Source organism: Amblyomma mixtum, chromosome 2 (assembly GCF_055824585.1).
Source record: "Amblyomma mixtum isolate Tamu chromosome 2, ASM5582458v1, whole genome shotgun sequence".
Classification (NCBI taxonomy): Eukaryota; Metazoa; Arthropoda; class Arachnida; order Ixodida; family Ixodidae; genus Amblyomma; species Amblyomma mixtum.
In genome coordinates this window covers 40191867-40216491 of record NC_143013.1, presented here as the reverse complement: position 1 = coordinate 40216491, position 24625 = coordinate 40191867, and the positions used below count along the sequence as shown (strand labels likewise).

The window sequence follows — 24625 nt, the reverse complement described above, 5'->3', positions numbered from 1 at the left end:
GGTGTGGAAAGGGGTGCTCTGACAATGGCTTTGTCAGAGCACGGCTCTGTGGTGTTGTCTGCATGAACGTAGTCATCCGAGGCAGCATTCGGCCAGCTATGCATGAACGATGCATTGCCACAAATCTATGCGTGTCTGATCACGTGTCTTTTTGACAGCGTCACCTGTTGTTTCTGGACCCATGCAGTGAAGAAAGTTGCGCAGCGCATGTGCGCACAGAACGTGTCAGCTGTATGTCTGCTGTCGGCATTGCCTGCACATGGTAGCAGCTCAAATGGTGGAGCCGACTGAGCAGGGGGTGCATACCACGTGCCCAGCGTGGTCAGCAAGGCATTCAAACTTCTCGAATCACTGCCGTTATTTGATCCACAACTATGCGTAGTAGCGTCGCTTTCGATACTGCCACAGCCTTGCGCCCACTGCGCTACTGCTTACATTTGGGAGGGTTCGCCCAGCTGGTGCACATGGAGGCAATGATTGACTTTATAGGCCATTGGAGTGCATTTGGCCAGCAGTCAATTCAATTCAATTCATTATTGGGTGGTATTGCGGGGGCTGGTAGACACTCGTCGGTCTCCACACTTGCTGGAAGCACGAGTTTTCCAACTTCAGAGGCGAGTTTACGGCGCGTCTTCGTTTGCTACAACCGGGTTTTGCGGCCACAGTCGTTCATTGAATCTGAGAAGAATTGCCACATCCTAATGTGTATTTTGATGGTAGCACCGCACTCGTTCGTGATAAGTGAGCGTCTGTTATATCTGCAGCCATTGCAAATGGGCTGGACTGTAGTTTGTGCTAAAAAAAAAAAAAATCACTTGCCGAGTACCCACTTCCTTTCGGACAGCAAATGAAACCGGCAGCTTTTGGTTACAGCATTTTGCAGTAACATGCTGTTTACATAGAGAGAAGCTAATGGTGTCAAGTACAGCTCTTTCATGCACCACTCTGGTAGATAATTTAGAGTACTTCCAGAAACTGCTACTGCTTTGCTAGAAAAGGGCATGGCTCAACAAGTTTCTTTACAGCATCGTCACTGTGGGGGCTACATGTCATTTTGCTAGGAAAACCTTTCGCATATTGCTTGTCACTGTTTTCACTTTTTGGAAAGCACTTTATGAGTGTTGCAAGCAAGTGCTTGTGCACAAGCCCTGAGATATAAAATGTCCCGATGCACCACACATTGCCTACCTTCTTTTTTTTTGTATGAAGATTTTTTATGATTTTCTTTCAGACTTGTTTTGCTGGGCGTCAGTGGCACGCCTTGTTCAGTCTGATGTCTCACAGTCAAAAGGCTGCAGTTTCCAAGCTTACAGGTAAGAATTCTTATTGAATTGCATTGTTGACTAAACTGCCTTGCTGTTTGTTTGAACCCTTGTGATGGTTTACAAGACTGAGCTGATGGGCTAGTGAGTACTGCATGCCCAGGAACGCAGTGAAAAAGACAATGACGCGGGAATGACAAGCATGGACACAGCACTGACTACCAGTACTTGACTAGCAGTACTTGACTACCAGCACCGACTACCAGAGTAGATAACAGTCTCTGTGTCCGGGCTTTTCTTTCCTTTGGCCTTCTTTTGTGCTGAGTTTTTGACCTTGCGATGGTGCTCATTTACAGTACATTTAAAACATTGTTATTTCAAAGCCCATCGGACCGTGCAAAATGTTCAAGATGAATGTTTTTTTTTTTTTTGGCTTCTCCAAACCAAGGCAAAACAAAAACAAGCAAATGTGAAACATTCAAATGCATGTTGCAGTGTCTGCGCAATAGTGCATGGAAAACTGCAGAGTCCAATTAAGCATTGCCCAACTTAATATAAACTTGTGTGCCTATTGTAAGCGTTGCCAGGCTGTACTATCAGTCATTTCCAAAGCGAAGTCGAGTGTTTCCGAGTTTGTTTTGAACTCAGGCGTTTTTGCACAGCCCTGCAGGTCTTCAAAATATCTGAGCTGGTGCAAGCTGTATGCAAAAATTATCCAGTATAATATATAGTAGACACTGTAGGACCACAGAAATTCTCTGGATTATCCAGGATTTCAAATTAACCGATGTTGAATTTTCGAGGTTTTGCTCTTAGTTGCTTCTGCCTGTGAAGTAAAGAAAGCACAAATCGTTTTTTGACACTGAAGTGACAAAAAGTTAGGCTGATACAAAAATGTTGGTTCTCCTGCCTGTCATTGCTGGGCATGACTGCAAGTTTAATGTTTGTGGATTATGAAAATGCATTTGAGGCTCGAAAAGTAGATGCTGTAGGTCTAGTTTTATTTGCGCTAAAATGACCCAGACTAGCATTGCAAGGTTTAATTGAAAACCGGGTGGATTCATTCCGTAATCTTTTGATTAATGCTCTGGACGTTCTGTGAGATGACCAAAACAGGACCTAGTGAATCTATTCAACTTCAGCTCGAGAGAAATGTTAAAAATATCAAGTGTGTGAGGACACATAAGTGTTATTAATAAACCAGGAACAAGTAAGCATAATTGAGGAGGAATTCATGAGGGAACATTTATTCAGCATTCTGAATGAAAAACCTGTACTGCATTTTTCACTTCTTGTCAACTTTTCAGTTGCCGTAGGTTTTAGCATTTCTGTGATTACTGTCGTGTAGAAGCACACATGCCTTGTGTATTGTGTTTATGTTCGCTTCGGTCTTTTGCCAGTTGCCATTGTGCTTGCCAGGGTGAAAGAATGTCTGCATATACAAAGCCAGTCATGTAATTGTTTCTGTTTTGTTGCATTGCCTTTCTTTATATAATGACACAAACCAAAAATACTTTTGATGTGCCGATGTGATGTTGCAAGTTCATGCTGACTAATGTGCTCGACTTTAATCATCTGTGTTGCCATAATTTTTTCCCATTCTTTCTGATACAGTAAAAGCTCGTTAATTCGAACTTCACGGGACCGGAAAAAAGTTCGAATTATCCGATGTTCGAATTATCGAATGGCCGCGAAAAAAACGGCAAGAACCATTTGCATTACAGTATATGTACACGCAACGAACCCACTCGCATAATGAACCCACCCAACCCTGATTTTTGCCAAAGAATTTGAAAAAAAAAAAGCGTCCCTCCGTTTCGCGCCGTCACGGTCCACAACGCATTTCTTGGCGGCGCGCCAAGATGCTGCCCAGCGATAACATCACGGTGTGTTTGCTTTTGGCGTTAGCTCTAGCAAGGGGGGAAGCGAACTTGGCAGAGTGCCAACCCTTGTCCGGTTGTGCAAGCCTCGTTTTCAGTACGTTCGCCTATCGTGCCATGGGCGATTGGGGCGGACGCCGTCTACTGCCACTCAATCATTGGAACGCGCAAAAGCAGCAGCAAACGCCTTTTGCAGCGAACGATGCTAAAAGCCGGCGTCATGATCGCCGACAGCACTTCTCCGTATTTCCGAATTAACAGGGCTCGAATTTACGAGTATTTAGTTGCGATTTCCGGAGGTTGCGCGGAAAAGAGGATAGGCAGCCGCCACCGCCGCCGCCAACCCCTATCCTCCGGTGCTGCCGGCCGCCGCGCCGGTGATGGCGCCATGTAGGCTTTAACCACTCATTCACGGTTTTATCTGGTTCCATCTTCTGTCCCCGTTTAGGACTTGGGCAGCCTCTAACTATGCGGAGATGCTTTTTTTTTTTTTTTTGGCCACGTGCTGTGCGCCAAGCCGCGCAGGCGCGGCGGCGCGTAGTTCGAATTATCCGTAGCGGAACCGACTCGCTTTCGAATTAACGGGCTTTTTTATACACAGATCTCTATGGAGCTTGGCCGGACCAAGCAGTGTAGTTCGAATTATGCGAAATTCGAATTATCGAGGTTCGAATTAACGAGCTTTCACTGTACTCAGGAAAATTGAACAAGTGTCCCTGAGCCAGGTGTATTTTTAGAAGGTCCAAAATGTTTAAAAATAAGGTGTTTGAGGTAAAGCGGAGCTTTTTGCGGCATAGTAAACCAGGTTGCAGACATCAATAAACAGACGAATCATGTTAACTAGTAAAGTGATTAACTAAATTCTAATAGTTGACTTTTAACTGCTACCGATAGGCACCTGATTGCAATCAAAGATTTGTATTCAGCCATTAATAATAGAGATATCAGTTTTTAGAATTTTGAAAACTGGATTGCCCTTGCCTCTGTGGCTCGACTAATTTGGGCCATTTCTTGCGCCATTCAAAAACTGCATGCTTGCGGGAGGGCGCAGAGCGACATCAATCAAATCGCCGCACTCTGTGACACATGTACAATGTGACATTCTCTGCCCTGTCCACGCTGGAGCAATGAAGTTGTGAGAAATGCTTAATACCCGTGTGAAATGCTTAATAAACCAGTGTTTCCTTCATGCTGATTTTAAAAAAACACATTGCAGGGGATTGATATTAAACAATTTGGTTATAATTATATTGGTTTGTGAACTGATTTCTTACTGCTTTGCATGTATGGCAGGCTCTGGCAGCAATGGGGATCAGCTGGAGCGCTGGCGAGCTTTCGGCGAGCAGCTGCACAAAGCTGAGATTCAAGTGCGCCAGGCTGAAAATAAGCTGGCATTTGCCTTTGTTGAGGTAAGGTGCATTCTAAACCTTCAAGGCATGCTCTGAGACTAAAATCTGCTTTGTAGTCATTGAAATAAGGTCTCATGACCACCTTGGCCAAATTTGTCACAAAGCATGGAAGTCGCTGACTGCAGTACAATCTGTGTGATTCGAACATGGTTGATACGAATTTCGAGATGATGCAAATTCGTAAAATTCCCCGGCAGGATTGTACCATGTATAGGGTAGTGTGAATATATTTGAAAATTTGAATACGAGTGGAGTATGTTCTATGTTTGGTCCATATTTGTATTCGAGAAATTGGTGTTAGAGAATTTTCAGATTTGCCAGTGATCGTATATCATGCCGCCTTTCATAGATTCGACTTTGGCAAAACCACAGAAAACGGCAAAACCGTTCCGATGCCAGTGTGCATTCCCCTCGCTTACGTCCGTGTTGTGCTTCCAGCATGCTGAAACTGCGTGCTCGTCACGGGTTTTTCGGTGTTTGTGTGGTGGAGCGTCCTCACTAAGCTTCACCACATTTTTGTATTTTCGGCATTTTTTTGGGGGGCGTGTAGAGCATTTTAAAAAACAACCTTCAGATAATCGGCCATTTCTTCTGGTCTCTTGAAATCTGAATTAATAAGATTTTGCTAGCCATCATGTTATATTTAGTTGCCAGTCATTTGTCATTTCATAGGTTTCATTTTGCAAGATCACATTACAGGTTGCATACTGTTTAGCTGTCTAATCCAGTATTATACATTTCTGTGCTCATCATGTTGTTTATATGGTGCTGAATTGGTTGTAGTATTTATTTCAATTGCAAACACCAGACACTATTTTGGAAAAAACTGAGGGAAACAATATTTGCCTGTATCTTTTTTCAAAATGTTTTTTCTTCTTACTGAATAGATATGTATTCGATATTGAAAGCCATTTTTTTCTTCATATATTGAGTAGAGAATTTCAATATTCGCACACCCCTATTTGTGTACAATGTGAAGAATTTCTGATGTTCTGAACACTCCTCTGCACCACTGTGGATGATACGAATGCATCAGCAACAATCGCACCCTCGAGCACTAAGCACTGCCTGCAGATCGCCGACTACGCGATTGCTAGTTGCACTGTACTCGCAGGGAGTGGCGGTGCGAGGCCCGCACAACGCTGACACTGCGATCGGCAGTCGCGCTGTATGCACCACACATAGTGAGCTGCGGTCGCGTGGCCCTAAATAACTCCTGTCAGTCGTAAATGAATTTGTGTGAATGCATTTCTCATTCTTCTGTTCATGGGTTTTGTTCGTTTAGGTTTATACGCGATTTTTTGTGACCTCATGAGATTCGTGTCATTGAGAGTCTACCGTATTTCATCTGTGAAAAAGTTTTCATTGTCATACATTTATTTTGTTGTCTTCAAAGGACAAAGTACAGATACCCTTTATACCACTTGGGTTCGTACTTGCATGGACTATAGCAGTGCTGGAGTGTTGCTATCTGAGGCCACACGTGACATTGGCTGTAAGGGCCTGGTTCGGGCGGCTAAAGATTTTTCGGCGGCCTTGTGTTGGATATGTGTGTTTATTGGAGATCTTAAAAATTACAATAGAGTTGATACTGTGTGACATTTGATGTGGTAAATTGCAGTACGGTGCTTAGCAGGGTGCTTGGTTTTTTTCGGACAGTGCTCTGGTGCCTCTTGTGCAGGGTGCCATGGTGCGTGCTTTGAAGGAGGGCTTCTGGGTCCTCTTGGATGAGATAAACCTGGCTGAAGGGGAGGCCTTGGAGAGCTTGGCTCCCGTTTTGGATGGAAGCTCACCAATCCTGTTTGAAAGAGGGTACAGTGTGCTACAGTTTTCATGTGACACCTCTCACTTGTCTTTGGTTCGTAAACCTAGGGTGTGGAAAGTGTTTTTATTGGTGTTGAAAATTCAGTGTGTAAATGTATACTTCTTTGTGGATGTTGTGTCTTCTAGAGATGAAGTCTGTGATTTAAGTTTTCATGTGTCAGTTGTGGCCTACAAAAGTATTCAATAAGCATTGCCGTGAGCCTTAGGCCACTTCTATTCATTTTGGTAGTTTTCATCTTCAAGCTGTCCAGAGGCGGAGTGTCTGGCATGGCAAAGGCTAGTGTCTGTTCAAATCTCATCTTAACTTGACCTGCTACATAGCTTTCCATTTTACATTGAAGGCTTGTTGAGACATATACCTCACAGAACCACTGAAAAACTACACGTAGAGTGGCAGTATGCTCCAATTGGAAAGAGTCTAAATATATCCACTGGCCTGGTCAAAGATGATACCTGAGGTATTTTATGGAAGAAAGCACACGCAGAAGCTTCGCATAAATCCGTTACGTCTGCTGCAAGTCAGCCTCAAAGCTATTAGGGCAGCCTTGAAGGTACAGTAGCCGACTGACTAAAGTAGATGTCAACAATACTGTGGAGATAGTTTTCCAACCGAAAGTTCGTTATTTCGGCCGAATATAAACACGAGCGGGCATTGCTATCACAACCAACCCGTTCTGTGCTGTCGTGAAAGGCACCATCTTGGATTTAAACGGAATCGGTGGGTGTTGGTGGAGTGAATTGCATGCACTGACTTGGGTAAGCTTGGTTATTTTTTCTCCATCATTGCCATTCAAAATAATGGGGCATTTTCCGTTGCCATCGAGATGGCCTACAAGGAGCACGCGTACACATTGACACAGATACAGCGGGACAGCTGCGCAGCATCTGCTACGATTTGGACGACGCCACCCGTGGTGCGGGGCAGTTAACGCGGTAGAGGAGGGAGGGTGGGCGCGTTCAGAGGCACTCACCCTCCCTGTGGTGAACCGTAAACATTACTGTCAGAAAAGGACACATGGTAACAAGTCTGAAATAAATGGTCTCAAATGTTGGCTTTACTCAGGCACTCCCGTTTTGGTTCAATTTTGCTCCCTTGTTGCAACTCCTGTTATCTGACCTACCTCGATTTCTTTATGTGGCATTTGCGACACTGTGTGAATTAATTCATTAATGTTCTGGGCGTTACAAGGTCAGTGTTGGGGTACGCTGGGTACTTGACTGGATTTTAGTGAACTACATGTTAGTCGCGTTCTAAATGAGGTTGTATGCTACGCTTCATTTTTTTTTTTCTTTTTCAGTGACCAAGAGCCGGTTGAGAGGCATCCTGAATTTCGGCTGTTTGCTTGTATGAACCCAGCCACAGATGTGGGCAAGAAAGATCTGCCTGCAGGCATTCGCAGTCGGTAAGTGGAATAAAAAAAATACTCTTTTTCTGGGTATTAGAGGAAAACCTCGTTCATTCGACCCCTGTTAATTCAGAAATCCAAACAATTCGAACCGCCAGCACGGTCCCGGCCAGCGACCATGTATGTCTATGGTGTTGGACGCTTGCCAATACTGATGCTGCAGCTCTTGATTTGAACGGGCTCCTTAACCCTTTGAGGGTCGAATTATTTTGAAGAAAACTTTTCCCAGGTGGTCAAATTACTTTATTGCGGATCTTGAATCTACAAAATGTATATAATCGAGAATAAATAGTAAAAAAAAAATTAGGAACAGTACTTTGGTGACAGCATCACTCACAACTGGAAAATGTTCACTAGAATAGAATAGCAACGGTGATAAGCAAGCTAAGAGCAGCACCAATAAAGATAGAAATCAATTTTCGCCGCCTCTGCAAAACAGTGCCCACAAAGAGAAAACACGTTTCGCTCGACTCCGTTGCGATCCCGCGGCGGAATCGAAACCGCGTAGCGCGTTGCCAGAGAGGGCGAGAATACCTCGCGAGCAACGGTGATAAGCAAGCTAAGAGCAGCGCCAATAAAGATAGAAATCAACTTCGGCAGCCCCTGCAAGATAGTGCTGACAAAAAGAAAACTCAAATTTCGCGCGACTCTGTTGCGATCACGCGGCGAAACCAAAACTACAAAAGGGGTGTTACCGCAGTCTGTGCCGCCGCACTAAAGCTAGACATAAGTTCTGCTTATCTCCGTAAGAAGGCAGCACAAAATTCAAACACTTCTTGTAAGTCCTAAGAGGTGGCAGCACCCCCCAGTGAGCACGCATTGCTCTTTTGGCGCAAAATTTCAAACGGAAGATCGAAACCGTACCCGTACGACAAAGACCTTGCGGGACAGAAAACCGCCGCCGTACATATACGGCAAAAACCTTCAAAGGGTTAAGGGAGGCCATTTCTAGAAACGAACAGCATGGCAAACGGTCATCAAAATAGCCTTACTCAAACTTGAACTGCATCTGTGGAGTCACCCGCGGACCTCTGATGTGCACAATGGAAGGCATGACAAAAAATGGATGGTCTGGTCTCCTCGATAACTGCGTGATCATGTAGTAGTTTCAGTTGTGGTTTGCGGAACTTTGTGCCAGCCTGCAGCAATAGTGGCTGTCCGCTGCTCATCAGATTGCACAGCTGGGCTTGTTGGCTGGCTAGCCAGCCAACAAGCCCAGCTGTGCTGTTTTGGACGATGATTGATGCTGCCGTGTGTTTTCTTCATTTTCATTCACATGGTATTTTTATTGCAGCGAAACTATGTGCTCATCGCGTGCAGTTCGCTGTTTGTACAATGAAGCATGATCACCTGTCTTATCCAGGCAGCCGTAAGTGAAGCCTCCTCACAAGGGGCTCCACTGATGCAGTGTCGCACTCCCACACTCTGAAGGATGCCGGGGAAGCCTTTACCATTTTGGAGCAGTTCTGCTTCGGCATTCCCAAAAGTGTCCAGGCAATAAAGCGTCAATGGAAATGTGAAAAATAATTATTGTCGCGCTGGTATCATCTCAAAAGCAAATTACTATAGTCCGATCTTTTAGGAAATGAATTTGACGTGATGCAAATGGTTCTTCTCAGTTTTTTCGAGGTCATGCGATGATTCGAGCTTTTTTTCCAGTCCCCTGAAATTTGAATTAATGAGCTTTTACTGTACTTCTATTTGTAATGCTTACGCTTCTCTTTTCAGTGTACCTGTCATGCTGAAATGATGGCAAATGGTCACATGCAACGTTTGCTTGTAAAAGTTGCCATTAACTGGACTATTATTTAGTGCAGTTAGGTGTAGTGTGTTTCTTACTGTGGTCACGTGACAGTTACGAGCACATTTTACTCTTTATATGTTACGTGATATCCCCCATTTTTTTTGTGTGCTTCTCAGGTTATGCTAGAACTAAGGCCACTAAATTTGCTTGTTATCCATTGTGCTTTTTTTTTTACATTAATGTAATGATGTATATATATTTTTTTGTTTTGCTTCAGTTTTTATTCCCAGCCATATATGCAATTTTGTGCATTGTACATAGAAAGATATGTTGTATGTAAAAAGATGTGGAACGCATCCACTGTAAGGCCATCTGGTTGGAGGAGGCAAAAGTTCTTCAAGCTTTTTAACCCCCCCCCCCATTTTTTTGCAGTAAATTGGACATCGAATTTATTCTGAAGCAGTTTTTGTGGGTTTACGTATGGATCGAAAATCTGTGCATGCACAGTCGGGACTCAGTACAGTGAAATCTTGTTTTGGTGATATAGCAAACAGGTCAAGAATTGTAAAATAGTTCGATGCAGCTGAAATTCATACTATACAGTTTAGTTGAAATGCACGTAAGATCAGTGCAATTTGGTCATTGAAGGGGCGGCTGCTCGGGCAACCGTTGCTGGAGGGTGAGAGAGTCGGGAAGACGTTTTTCAATGTTCAGTGCCACAGGGAAGGTGCTCTTGATGATTTTGGAGGCTGTAAAAAACAGAGTGTCAAACGCCAGTTAGGTTGGCCTCCCCACTCACCACTGCCAGCATGCAGCAGTGGTGGGTCGAACTGCAGCTAGTGTGGCTTTACATGGAAAATGATACATCAGAATGAAAGGTACTGCTATGACAGCCTACTTTAGTTGGACAGCCACACTGCAGGATGGTTACTGCAAGGCAACAACAGTGCAAGAAGCTGCTTCTGGGGCATTGGACGGGTGTGAGAGGTGCAAACACATCCGAACCACCTGGCAAACAGCCCACCATGCCGCTAATCTTTCTTGGAGCCATTAGCGAGAGCAAGCTAAAAGTGTGAGACATGGCGCGAAGTTCCTTGCTTGAAAAGTTAGCTGGTTACTTGTGCGCTGCGGTGAAGTTTGCCACCTGCCAATGGAGTAGGCACTGCTTGGTATTGAGGAGCTCGATATATCCGTTTGAACTTTGAACTCCGACCGTGTTTGGTACACAGAGTAAAAATTGCATGTGTTACTTAAAGATATTTTGGAATAGACAGTAATTCTTTTTATCCGTGTACTTCTGTATAATGCGGAATATAGGTCGACCCCCTTACCTTGAAGCAAAAAAGTCAGCATAAAAATTATGAGGCACAAAACTTCGTTTTATTCACTGGTGCCACCAGAGTCGTTGCCTCTTCATTCGTCCGAGCTGTCTGAGCTCTCGTCCGAAGACGACTGCTTTGCGCTGGCTGCGTCCCACAGCATGTCGTCCTCGGTACCGTCCAACGAGTTTCTAATGCTACATTTCTTGAATGCCCGCATACCTTGTCTTCGAGCTCAGGGTGCACCGCGCGGCGCCCGCGAAAGGATGCCTTCCGCGAGTTTCAGGCAGACAGCTCGATTTTCTGCGCTTGCCAGTACCGAATGCTCTTCTCCGAGACGCCAAAGTGTCGCTGGGCGGACATGTTCCCATACTCTTCGGCGAATTCGATAACATTTTTTTTAAACGCCGCAGTGAACTGACGTCGAGTACCGGTACTCATTTTGCGGGCTGTCGCGAAATTAATATGTTACAATGCCAAGAACGATTACCGCCGTCAACGTTTGGCCGCGTCGGTCAACAAAGAGGAAGGAAAGAATGGTCAACTCCTCTAAGATCATCAACATGGAAGCGATAACGATGCGGATGCCAAAATGTCCGCGGCTCGCACATGTTGCTAGACGACTATTCAGTTTGTGCCAAAGGCTGGTATATAAGTCGAGGGGTGACCTTTTGGTAATATTTTTCGGAAAAAACCTCGACCTGTATTCTGCACTATACGGTATATATCAACGTTCGACTGTAGTAACCTTTAGTGTATTGCTTTTTTATCTGGCTGAATATGGCTATAACTGCTTTACTTGTTCTGATGGCATAGTTAGCGTGGAGACAGAATGTGAGAAGAAAAAAATAAGGAAATTACACCTTCCCCCTGTGTCTCGTGGCAGTTTTACAGAGGTTTACTTGGAGGAACCCTTGGAAGAGAGGGACCTGGAGCTGGTGGTGGGGGCCTACCTGGCTGGTTGTGGTGCGCCACTGCTGCGATCCTGCGTGTCCCTCTACCTCAGCCTGAGGAAAGCCGCACAAGAGAGCCTGGCTGACGGCACGGGCAGCCGTCCCCACTACAGCCTGCGAACCCTTTGCCGTGCACTGCGCCACGCAGCTTCCGACCCCTGTGGCAGTTGGCCACACTCTCTCTACCAGGTCTGTGTTTTGCCAAAGATTAGTGGTGTACCTGATCTGCTGCTTTATAATGTCTTCGAACAGTTGTCTATGGTGGCAGCTGTGGTGGTACCTCGATTACAAGCAGTAAATATGGAGCTTTAATCCTTGTGGCTGTGTAATGTGCTGTGTATGGTGTGATGTGACTATAGATGGCATGTGGAAAAATGTGTGCTGATTGCTCAACTCATTGCTTTGGTTAGAACTCTGGGGACACAGCAAATTAAACAATTTAGTTGTTATTATTGTCCTTACCTCTCTATATATTTTCTTGCCGATATCTAAGTTTTGGCCAACATTATCTCGGCAACATCTAATTCTTTGCCATGATAACCCTTGTAGCTTAACTTAGCTTAGTATGGAAGCTGCCAGTAGATGGCAATACAGTTACAGTAGAAGGCCGAGGGGATATGGCAGGAAAGTGCACCAATTTGGAACTGTGAAAGGAAGAATCATTTTAAATATTTCGTATATTTGCATGCTAAACAGATATGTTCGACAGTTGTTGGCTTTAACTCAAATGCAGAGTCAGGAGGAAATGTCCCTATTAGGGGCATTCGGTATGTACAATCGATCGGTGGGTAGTTCTGAGTCTGTCATTCTCAGTAATTAATTAATTATTGCTCACAAACTTTATGCCTGGTGACAGCATCGATCATAAAATGCTTAGTTGTGTAGCCTTTGTCAAAATATGCAGCCCACCGCATTTCTTTCTGGTCTGTGCAGTGTGGCTTCTTTGCATCATTAGCCCAGATCTCTTGAAAAGAATCTCCCTCCACCCCTCTTTAGCTTAGGACTTCTAAGAATGCTGGAGGCTCCATTAAATATCTTAGAAGCAAACATGGCGGGCTTTTTATTTTATGAACTGCAGCTGCAATTAATAACGTGAAAGAATTCTACAGCTCATGAGGCAGAAAATCCAGCATTGTTATTCATGGCAGACGGTCCGAAAACCTACGTGACCTCATGATGTCATGGTCATTGCCTACATCATTAGGAAAAAAAGCAGAATAAAATTTCTTGAATAAAATTTTTCCCGAAGAGGGTTTCGAACCCAGGCCAGCGAAAACAGTGTGAAGTGGGCTTTGCTGGCCACTTCATTAGAGCACTGCGCCATCACTGCAGCACAACACCTCATGTGCTAAGCTTCCAGTATCATGCGCTGGGCTTGGGTATCGTCTTAACTTCCATTTGGGCGGTGCAAAAAGGTCAGCTTCACTGGCCACTGCATTAGAATAGTACGCGCCATCGCTGTAGCTGAACATCCCACATGCCTTCTTCCATATTCATAGCGCATAAGTAGCCTCAAGTGTCCTCTGTACTTTTTCCCCTCTATGTTTGAGCCCCTCTTTCTAACTTCTGTGCAGGGTTTTTGTCTCAGCTTTCTGACGTCCCTGGACCGCAGCTCCCACACTGCTGTAGAGTCGATGATTCGCAAGGCTCTGCTGGGCTCCAAAGTGCCTCGGGCGCCACAGGCACCATCTGGCGTGCATGTAGTACAGATTGAGGGCTTCTGGGTGCCCACGGGGCCACTGGAGCCACAGGATCCTCCAAGCTATGTGCTGACGTCCACAGTGCGAAACAACCTGCGTGACTTGGCCCGGGCAGCTGCCTGTGGCCGTCATCCTGTACTGCTGCAGGGAGAGACATCAGCGGGAAAGACCAGTCTCGTGCGCTGGCTGGCAGCCCGCACGGGGCACGTCTGTGTCCGTGTCAACAACCACGAACACACAGACCTTGAGGTGGGATATAGTATAAAAGAATTATGAGTGCCAAAGTTTTGGTTATGCTTCCCTCTTGCGAGCATTGCATGTTGACCTGTTGCATTGGTCAGGAAGGTGAGTATGCAGTAAAATCTATATGACTCAAATCACACAAATGTTTATTTCACCCAAAATGTAAACAAACAAAATCCACATACTGAAGCTTAGGAACTGCACCTACGCAAAATTTATTTGTGATGTAATGTGGAAACTTGCACAGTTGGCATGGACGGCCACAGTCCTTGTCCCAGCGGTGCTACTCAGCAGGCCAGCGTTCGCAAGCGCAAAACCCGAACTTCGTCGGCGTCGCCTATCTTCTTCCTCGCCTTTGTCGGTGCTAGCTGCTGGGGCATGAAACTCCAACTCTCTTTGTTACAGTGACTAAATGATAAACGCTGTTACACTGGGATGATATCAGTTCCCAGATGCATGCTGCATGACTCGAAATTACTAGTTGTGTTAGGGAAGCCACTGCTCAGTCTTCCTAGCACGATCTGCATGAGCTCTGAGTGGTTTTTCTGTTTTTTTCCATGTGAAGAAACATCCATGAGAGTCTAGTAAAAGTTCGTGGTGAAGAACTGAAAGCTGCAGCTAAACGGCATTTTGAGAGGTTTCAAGAGAGAATTTTCGTGAATAATTGGGTGATTGGAATATAGTGTGGTGTCAGAACTTCAAAAATGTGTATGGGTACTGGGGGGAAAATGAAAAAAAAAGTATTTTATTCTTCGATTTTGTGCCAAGCTTCAGAGCCTGCTAAACGCCTCATGTGAATATGTGGCGAGATGGCCCAGAGAGAATGTCTAGATGGAAGGTGCACAAGTCGCTGCTCCTTGCAGGAGTACCTTGGAAGCTATGGAGCAGAGCCTGGCACTGGTCGGCTGGTCTACAGAGAGGGTGTCCTCGTGCAAGCCATGCGCCAGGGCCACTGGATCATCCTGGATGAGCTCAACCTGGCATGCTCGGAGATTCTGGAGGCCTTGAACCGGGTAGGTGCAACATCCTCTTCACCGGCTGCAGTGCCACGATGCTCAAAACTCTCTGCGTCATCGAGCGTTGTAGCATGAGTTTGATCTCTAGTCGAGGCAGTTGCATTTTAAGGAGCAGTGAGTGTAAAAATCATAATTAGTGGAAACCGTGTGGTGTAATAAGGGCTGCAGTTTTAGTGGGCAAAAGCACCTTACACTTGCAACTGCATATTGTGTGAAAGTTATCATATGCAGCTGCACAACCAACTCGGTATTGCCAGTGTAGGCTTGGTAGTTTGAGTAACGGCTAGCCTACTGAAGCTTTGTGCATGCATTGCTGGTAGGTGGACGTACTTGAGTGATCATGCTTCTAAGCTTTTCTTTTGTGATTCTGTGATATTTTGCATTTTTAAAAACAGTAATCTTAGTTTGTCTTCTAGAATATGGCACCATCACCATCAGTGTTGTGGGAAATTTGTGCTGAGTCAGTGTGGCTATCACTACTACTGAGCTCTGTTTCTTGGGCGGAAGTTTGTCTAATAAAAGTTCAGTTTTCAGTGCTTTTATGCATGCCTGCTTGCCTGACTGCTGTCTTATCTAGAAGGCAGTATGAGTTCATGCATTATTGCTGATGGCATGGATGTGCTTTGATTTATTTACAGGTGCTTGATGACAACAGGGAGTTGTTTGTTCCTGAAACACAAGAAGTAGTCAGAGCTCACCCACACTTCATGCTTTTTGCCACCCAGAATCCTCCAGGTCGTTATGGGGGTCGAAAGGTGAGTGCTGAAATTGTAATTTTGGAGTTAACTCATGTGAACTCGCTGAGTGGAACTTGCCTGATGAGAAAGAAATATTATTTATATTTAAATTTCTGCATTGTTGACAGACTTCACGTATTTGTAGGCTTTCAAAAAGATAAGACCAGCTCCTCAACTCTTTGCTTAGATAAGATTCCTGAACTGCTTTGGTTTTCGGGAATTTTCAATTGAGCAAGTTCGGAAGTTTTACCACTCTCTTTTAAAGAAATGAGGGCAACAATGTTTTGTGAGTTCATCTTTTTCTGAAATATTTTTTCATACTGAACACATATTTGGTATTGGAGTCGTTATTTGAAGCCGTTTTCCCCTCCTTATTCATATTCGATTCTTATTTAAAAATTACCTTTATTTGCACACACAGATTTATCACTCTGTTTGCATATATCTTTCGTATTTAGGTGGAAACACATATTTTCCACACATACGTGTGGGAAAAAGAAAAGTATTTTTTCTTTTTCCACACATATGTGGCAGGGCGTGTGGGAAATTTTGAGTTTTTGTTGTATGTGCAGACTACATGTCTTTGGTATGTAGCAAATTGTTGTTCATTTATTTTTGCTCACCTTTCATGCAAAAGGAGATACAGGCGCTGCTAAACATTGGAAATTTCATAATAAGAAAGTAAGATGCACCTTGGTATCATTTGCTGTTGAAAACGAACAGAAACCTCGAATGTTGCGCTCTTGCTGACTGCGTTGCTGTTCCGCAGGTACTGTCGCGTGCCTTTCGCAATCGGTTCCTTGAGCTGCACTTCGAGGAGCTGCCGCCAGAAGAACTGGAGGACATCCTTGAGAAGCGCTGCTCCTTGCCGCACTCACTCACTGTCAAGATGGTGGCCGTGATGACGGAGCTTCAACTGCGTCGGCGTGAGACAGGCGTTTTTGCTGGACGCCATGGTTACATGACCCTTCGGGACCTGTTTCGTTGGGCTGAACGATACCGCCGAACCCCTGACCCTGGCACCTTTTACGACTGGGACCAATTCCTGGCCAATGAAGGTGTGATTGCTAAAGCATGTCTAGCATTGCTACATACTTTCTTTTTTCATCTAATGTTGTGCAATTGTTAAAATTTTTAAAGCAAATTGAAATCCTTGCATGACAGTGATGACAGACAGACAGGCAAAGGATTTAAGGGGTGCGCAGCCTTCAAATCATGAATCTCTCGAAAAAAAATAGAATTTTAGAAACCCGATTTCATATCTGTAAAGTTTTCCTAATTATATCCTGAAAGATTTTTCCTAAAAGCAGCCCAGAAGTCACTTTGAACAATGCTTTTTGTGACCTTTGATAGGAAAAAACTGGCTGAGGTCTCCTTGAAAATGCCACTTTTCTCAGAAGTATTACCCTGCTTGCAGAAAGCATAGCACGACAATGGCTTCGTGGATTCTCATGTGATTTGGTGCGTTGTGTTGGTTGATAAATTGTTTTGCCATGACATTCCTATATTTCTGAATTATTTTCTCATTTTTTCACTCTGTCACTAATTTTACACGAAGGCAATGAGCGCATTGTGCATTCATGGATATAATGTTTCGTGCAAAAAAGACCCAGTTGATAAAAATATTTGGAGAATGTCAGTGAATGCACCATTCCTTTCGCTAAAATTTAAGGGGGGATGTGGGGATCAGATCACAAAAATCACGAAAAAAGTTGATTTTTGAAAAGTAAACTTTTTGGCATCTCCAACACAGTTTCTATGCTCTTCTGAAATATTTCACCCAAAAATAAACTTTAAGCGCTCCAAATAAATATATTTGTTGATATCTACACATAGACAGTGTGTGTTAGCTTAGAACTTTCAGGCTTGTTTTCTCCAAAGTTTGTTTTGAGCTTAATACCTTGGTTGTGGAAAGCATAGCACAGCAATGGGTGCATGGATTTTTACCCCGCTTGTTTTGTTGTGATCACTGAAATGTGGTCTGCGTCAAGACAGTCTCAGATTTACCATTTAGGCTCGCATATTTTTATTACATGATAATTAGAGCATGATACATTCTAAACATACAGACAAGGTGGATATTGTGTCCTTTATAAAAAAGAGCAGAGAAATTTTAAAAACAAATTAAGAGAGTCTTGATTTACACCACACTTCTTAGCAAATATTAAAAGCATTTACAGACCTGTAGCTTGTTTTTTTTGTCATGCTAGGCTTTCCACAAGCAAGCAACATGGGGACAACATGTAAACAATGATAAAAGGGAAACTACTAAAGCTGTCATTGTGAAACTTTACATCTGATTGTCTGGTGCTGTTTTAAGCCAGTCTGCCAAATTTCATCACTCTAAGTCCAAAAATAGAAAAGTTGCCTTCGATCCCCTCATCCCCCCTTAAGAGCAACTTTAGGGCCTACTTTGTTTTGTTGTCACGTTGGGCTTTCTGCAAGCTTGGTATAGCAGTGGAGCACATAAAAGTTTATACAGTAGAACCCCTCCATAGTAATGTAGCTCAGAACTGCAAAAATCTTTACTATATCTGGGTCTTTACTATATCAATTGTTGGCGATGGCATGGCTCTGACCATGCTGTCTGGCTGCTTACTAAGCACGAAGTGTTGGTTTATAAAACAAACACTCAGAAATACCTTACATCCTTCTCTTATTGTCCCTTTATTTGATAATTATTTATTATCAATTATCGCTTGTTATCATGTTTTCGTCTTGTGGAGCATCATTTAAGAGGTAGTATTTAAGAAACGCGCGCGACAAAGTGAAGTCAGTGCGCCAAAACCGCCTATGCAATTATGCTGTGCTTCCGCTTCTTGCTGCTGCTTCCCTGTGCTTCACGCTGCCATGCTATGAACTCACACCCTGTTCTTCCCTTTTCTACTCCTTACTGCACTTTTGCTGGCCTTCCGTTCTTAGCATCCTGTGCCGCCTGCTTTCTACGTTCACAGACAGCTTTACTTTTTCCGTGCGTGCCGTGCACTTTGCCTCACAGCGAAGGCTTCTCTTGGCTCTTGGCTTCTCCTCACGGCTATCAAGCTTGATGGTGAAGTCACCTCAAAGAGCGCATTCGGTATCTATTGGCTTCGTGATCCTGGACTTCGCACGTGCCGTGATGTCATCATTCCGCGGGAAGTACATCGCCACGGCCAGACGCTCTTTACTATAGCCATTTCTTCGAAAAAATCTTTACTATAACCGAAAAAAAAAAATAATAAAAGATGTGCAGTCGTCTATGGAAGGTGAAATGGGACTGCAGCTTCACTTTACTATATCCAAGTTTATATTATAACCGAGTTTACTATAGCGGGGTTTTACTGTAATATCAAAACTACTGAAGATGTATGAGTGAAAATTTCTATTTGTTTATTTAGTGCATTTCCCAATAAGCATTTAAAATTTCATTGCTCTACAGCAAAAAACAACGAATTTCATCTCTAAAACTTGCGCCTGCCCTTGAAGCAAAGAGTTATCGAGTGAACTTGTAGCCACAAGATTGAAAAAAAAAAAAAAAAAAAGCTTAGCTGCAATGATAGTAACATGAATGCTTGGTACTTGTTTGTATTGAATATTATGATTCTGGCTCATGCAGCTCAGGCTCATGCTCAGAATCTCTAACATTCTCATATCCAATGTTTTCCTCTTTATATCACTGGAATACTGCAACTTCCTCAAATGTACTGTGTGCACCCAGTAAAAGAAATAAAAATAAAAGTGACGCAGTATAAATTCTATACAATCGAGCCTTGTCGTAAGGAACGTTGCCTATTTCGAACTTTTCCTAAATATTTTTAACAAACATGCTGCAAACGTTGCCCGCTCTGATGGCAGGTGGCAAGCTTCGCTGCACCACACTAGTGATTGGTGGTGGTGCGACCAAGGTTTGCGGTTTTATCTCGCACTCTCCAGTAGCACCATGGAAGATACCGTGGTGTGGCTGATTGGTAGCCAGGTGCTCAGCGCACATGCCCCTTGCACCCGCCGAAAGCACCCCAAAAGCAGTGGTATGGATGGCTCTAGTCTACCAGTAACCATCCTGCATTCGTGTCAGCTGTCATGAAGATGGTGAAATGGCGATGGCTTTCACTCTGACACAGAGTTTTTCACACGATGCAGCTGTAATGCGTGGAAGCCATCTACGCTTGCGCTTGGCCTGCCACTATTGCGTGCAGGGAGTACTGTGCAGTGAAGCCATTGTAATTGGCGCACCTTTTTTTTTTTGCGGTTTCCAGAGTTGCCTCGAGCACCTTTGGAACAGCGCTAAATCTTCGGAAAAGGTCTCCTTGTTGCTTTAAAGGTGCACTGAAGAGGAATCTGAACCCGTCTTTTTGCCGCGGGAACTTGATCTACACGTTCCTAGCATTCTCAGAAACTGCGACTTATTGCCCTGTGTGGCCTATTTCCCTAATTAAATCGAATTAACGCCTGGCTCCCACCTTTTTTTTTTAATTCTGCCTCGTACAGTGGGCGGAGTCGACCAATGCGGGGAGTGCCTTTCAGCCAGCTCCGTGGAGGCTTTGCTTTCGCTTCATTTTGTTTTTTAGGTTTCCTTGAATAAATAGTTTCATTTGCAGATAATATAAACGCAAAATAAGCCCGCAGAAATAAAAATACACGCGGACTATTTGCTTCTACGGACTACTACGTATTACTCCGCCGATGGCAGAGCGGCATGCCGCCACGGGACTGGGTGAAAGGCACTCCCCGCGTTGGTCGACTCCGCCCACCGTACGAGGCAGAATTAAAAAAAAAAGGCGGGAGCCGAGCGTTAATTTGATTTAATTGCGGAAATCGGCCACACAGGGCAATAAATCGAAGTTTCTAAGAATGCTCAGAACGTGTAGATTGAGTTCCCGCGGCAAAAAGACGAGTTCAGATTCCTCTTCAGTGCACCTTTAATAAGGATCACCTGAATTTGCCGTCGCTTCACTGACTAACGTGTGCTGCTCTTGCATGCACTTGTTACGCAATTTTATAATAGGAATTTCGATTATATCGAATCATTTTATGATTTTTTTACCTGTTCACTTTAATTATGTTCAACTGTGTAATAGTAGATAAAACTACACTGTGTCACCAAAGCATTTGGTAGAGATCAGGGTGTGAAATTTTTGAAATATGGGACATTTCAAGAGAACATTCACAATATTATCACAGATGAGGAGGAGGGCAGCCGGAGATGTAAAGGGGGACCTCAGAGCAGCTTAGTTTAATTTAAAAAACCATAGCACAGCCTGAGTGCTCCTCACGTGACTAAGTCCGCTTCGTCGTCCTTGTGGCTCAGCGCGGAGGTGGTGTGGGTCAGGAACGTGGCAGTATAATCTGCTTTGGTAGCTCATTGTGAGATCTTACTCTCTTGAAACCGACTGATTTGACTCCATTGCCCATCTTTATCTTCATGGCGGCAAGAGTTTATCTGAGATACATTGCTTCCCATCAACAGGATACGCCCTGCTGGCTGGACGAGTCCGCCGGTCTCAAGAGGCGCAGCTAGTGGCAGAAGTGCTCAGCAAAAAGTTCAGGCGGAAGGTGGATCCTGAGCAGCTGTTCTCCAAACCACCTTGTGCAGTACTCCCTTCAGGCTTTGAGCACCTTGTGTGGACTGCAGATGCTCGGCGCATGGCCTATCTTTTGCAGAGGGCACTGCAGTTTGATGAGCCTGTGCTACTGGTTGGAGACACTGGGTGAGCTATTCATCCTCTGTGTCCATTATTCATTCATTTCTCGTCTTGACTGTGAATAAGTTTGGGTTACCTGAACTTCATTTAAATGATATTTAAAAATGTGTACCAAGTTTAACCCTTTTGCAGTTCAAATTCACTTCAGAAAGTAAGCAGTCTGCTATCTTCTGATATCAGTGGCAACCGTGGATGCTAGTCTGCATTGTTTTTGTGCAGGAAAATCATTCCGACAGTGAAAATGTTGCCTTTGTTTATGTCTGCCATGGTTGGTCATTGTTCCTGCACATTTTTGTTGGCTTTCTGTGTATAAGTTAGGTGGCATGTTTGGAGTATGCTGAGTGCCAGTGTTCTGCATCTGATGGCATGGTTGCACATCTTATAGATGTATTTTCCTTCTAGCACCTAGAGCAGTACCGATAGTGCTTGTAATCAATCCATTGGTATGCCACTTACTCTGCACGGCCAAGCAAGGGGAGAGCGAGTGGGGTCGCTGTGTGCGGTCGCAGACGTACCGCAGATGCACCTGCTTCTTCCCGCATGTTCCCTTTCTTGGTCCGCTCGCCACTGGTCTATCAGCAACAATGGTCGTGCACTGCTCATGCCAAGTCTTTTTTGCTGTTTTATTGTTTTTAGCTGCTTTTGAGTATAAAGAGTTGTGGTGCCACGTGGTGTGACATTCCAAAAACAAAGTCAGCAGAGATCCGCTGATGGCGCTGGAGCACGGCGTGTTGTGTCAACTGTGGTCACTCTTTGCGATCCTAGGCGTTCCTCTCATGTCGGTCCATGCTTTATCATCGTGAAACTTTTATGCCAGGTTTCGTAACTCAGTACATGTTTGCACATAGTCGACTTAGTGAGTTCGTTATATTAACGCCAACCACCGGAACACGCTTGTTACATAGGGTTCTCAAATACACGTGCTTCAATCAGGGCGGCTTTGGGCAGTTGAGGATCTTCATAACATAGAGGAATTCGCTATCGTTAATGTATTGAATGCAAGTGAGGACCAGGACATAAAAAATATAAAGGAAGAGAGGAAGAGAGAGGATGCTGGAGTCATTAGCAGTGTTATGCATTATTTTTTATGCGGTTGCCATTGGTTCGTGGTTTGTGCAGCTTTTGGGTTGTGTGCTCCTTAGTACAGAGGAAAGAAGGAAAAAAAAAAGGGCAGCTTTGTTATTTGGTGCTCACTGGGTAAATTTTCTCAACACATTTTTGCTTCTTTTTGCTGTTATTTGGCATGGCTAAAAAACATAAGTTGTGCATACCTTGAAATTGTGGTTTACAGCACTCTGTCTTTCTTGCGTGCGTCCTGTCTTGTGCACTCTTCTGATACCAAGGTGCCAACATTTTCAACCCGTTTGATTGAACTGCCCCACTGGTTTAGAAAAATCGCTGCCTTTATGCTCGTGTGATCACCCCGTGCTCTTTTGGGTGTGCTCTGTTATTGCGGGAAAACTTTTCCTAGTGTTGAGTGTTAAACCCCTGCGAGTTAAAGCCAGTGTGTATGCTTTGCTTTCTCGTGCTGGCAGGTGCGGCAAGACAACAGTGTGCCAGCTACTGTCCAAGCTCGAAGACCAGCAACTTCGCAGCGTGAGCTGTCACCTGCACTCAGAGGCGGGTGACCTGCTTGGAAGCCTTCGCCCAGGCAGGGAGCCGGGAGGTCCCCTGTTCCAGTGGGTAGACGGTCCTCTGGTGGAGGCAATGCTCGGCGGCGAGCCCTTCCTGATTGACGAGATCTCCTTGGCTGAAGATGCTGTGCTTGAGCGGCTCAACAGCCTGCTGGAACCTGAGCGGACCCTGCTTCTGCCGGACTGTGGGCGCGAGCTGGTTGCTCACTCAGGGTTTCGTCTGTTGGCAACTATGAACCCCGGAGGCGACTTTGGCAAACGAGAGGTGAAAACCCACATCAAGAAACATAAAGAAAGCATTAATTGTATCTAATTAATGGTAGCAGATCAGCAGATAAGGTTGCACGAAAAAAGAAGAGGTGATAGATAGACATGTAGGAAATTGGTAGCATCTGCATTGTATCGAGGTGGTGATAATGGTCACCTAACCGTTAATTTCTAAGGCTTCACTTTTCTTAGAATTCATTTTGCCACTTTTTTTTCTTCCTTATTTGTAAAAATCTGTGCACAAGAATCACCTCATGGCACGGAATGCAGCCGTCTCAGGCTACATTCTTTTTGGGAGTGATCGCAAGACAGTTCACTGAACATGTTTAAAGTGTCTTTTCTCCTTTTAAAGAGCATTAATTTGAATACATGGTGGTTGAAAATAGGGCACCACGAAAGATGTAACATGTGCATGAAGGTGACTTTTGGCTGCCATTTGACCTCAGTGTGATAGTGGTCTCAAGTCGTCTCTGGCACTTTTGTGCTGTCAAAAGCACAGAGTTTCTCCTAGTATCATTTCTTTTCTTTCTTTAACTTGCACCAAGTGTAGGAGCGGCATTTCTCTGTCTGTGCACGTTAAAGAACCCCAAGTGGTCAAAATTTCCGAAGCCCTTGACTACGGCGTCCCTGATGGCCTGAGTTGCTTTGGGGCTTTGGGATGTTAAGCCCCCATAAACAATAATCCATCATATAAGAAGTTTCATTTCATGGATCTTGCAGAGGATGCTCGGCACACATGCATAACTGGACCAATAGCTATAAGTGCAATCTAGTACTGCTGTATACCATGTGACATCTGTATCTGCCAAATGTCAGCAGCCATGCTACTTGTGGTGTGCACGTGCTGTAACCAGCATGGCGGCGTGCATCAATAGAGAGATCTAGCACAGCGCGATCCGCTTCTGCGCACCACTAGTGTCCATGCGCTGATTGGTTCCAATGGGGTAGGCGTGCAAACAGCTGGCTGGCGAGTCTTCGAAATTGTTGAATATTTGCACATGCCTGCCTTACGTAGCACTTCTGGCTTTGTGTTTTCTTGCTTATAAACATGCTTTGCAGCATCACTTGTTGAGCCTGTGTTTGTTAACATGTAGTGACTTACTGAATTTTTTACTTTTGCCTGCAGCTGTCACCAGCCTTGCGGAACCGTTTCACAGAAATCTGGTGCCCTGCGACAGCTTTGTCAGCTGACCTTGCAGCCATTGCAGACCACAACCTGGCCACCACGGTGCGCCTTGGCTCCCTCACCCTGGGTACTGCCATGGCAGCGTTCTTGGACTGGCTGCGCTCGGATGACCTCGGTCGGCGCTGTGTAGCCACAGCGCGGGACATCTTGGCTTGGACAGAACTTATCAAGCGCACCATGGGATTGCTGAGCCCGGCAGCTGCCTACATCCACGGAGCTGTGATGACCTTTCTGGATGGCCTGGGAACAGGTAGGCCACTGGCTGGCACTCTTTTGGACCCACTGATTGTGAAGGCTTTGCGGCCGTTGCTTGTGGACAGGTGTTTATTTTTGATGGTGCGTTTCAGCTGGCTATATTTGCTGA

The 24625-nt window shown here is 44.7% G+C and overlaps 1 protein-coding gene across 5 annotated transcripts in view; it reads left to right on the top strand.

The window, feature by feature from the left end:
* Positions 1-24625, top strand: part of LOC149359076 (midasin) — a 147938-nt gene that overhangs the window by 16798 nt on the left and 106515 nt on the right. For all 5 annotated transcript variants that reach the window (XM_089571243.1, XM_089571242.1, XM_089571245.1 and 2 more), the window contains exons 11-22: positions 1232-1313; positions 4436-4551; positions 6233-6363; positions 7674-7778; positions 11731-11986; positions 13372-13746; positions 14604-14753; positions 15395-15511; positions 16263-16551; positions 20940-21180; positions 22710-23073; positions 24202-24511. In XM_089571243.1, coding sequence (XP_089427369.1) covers positions 1232-1313; positions 4436-4551; positions 6233-6363; positions 7674-7778; positions 11731-11986; positions 13372-13746; positions 14604-14753; positions 15395-15511; positions 16263-16551; positions 20940-21180; positions 22710-23073; positions 24202-24511 — 2536 coding nt within the window. The remainder of the gene's footprint in view (positions 1-1231; positions 1314-4435; positions 4552-6232; positions 6364-7673; positions 7779-11730; positions 11987-13371; positions 13747-14603; positions 14754-15394; positions 15512-16262; positions 16552-20939; positions 21181-22709; positions 23074-24201; positions 24512-24625) is intronic.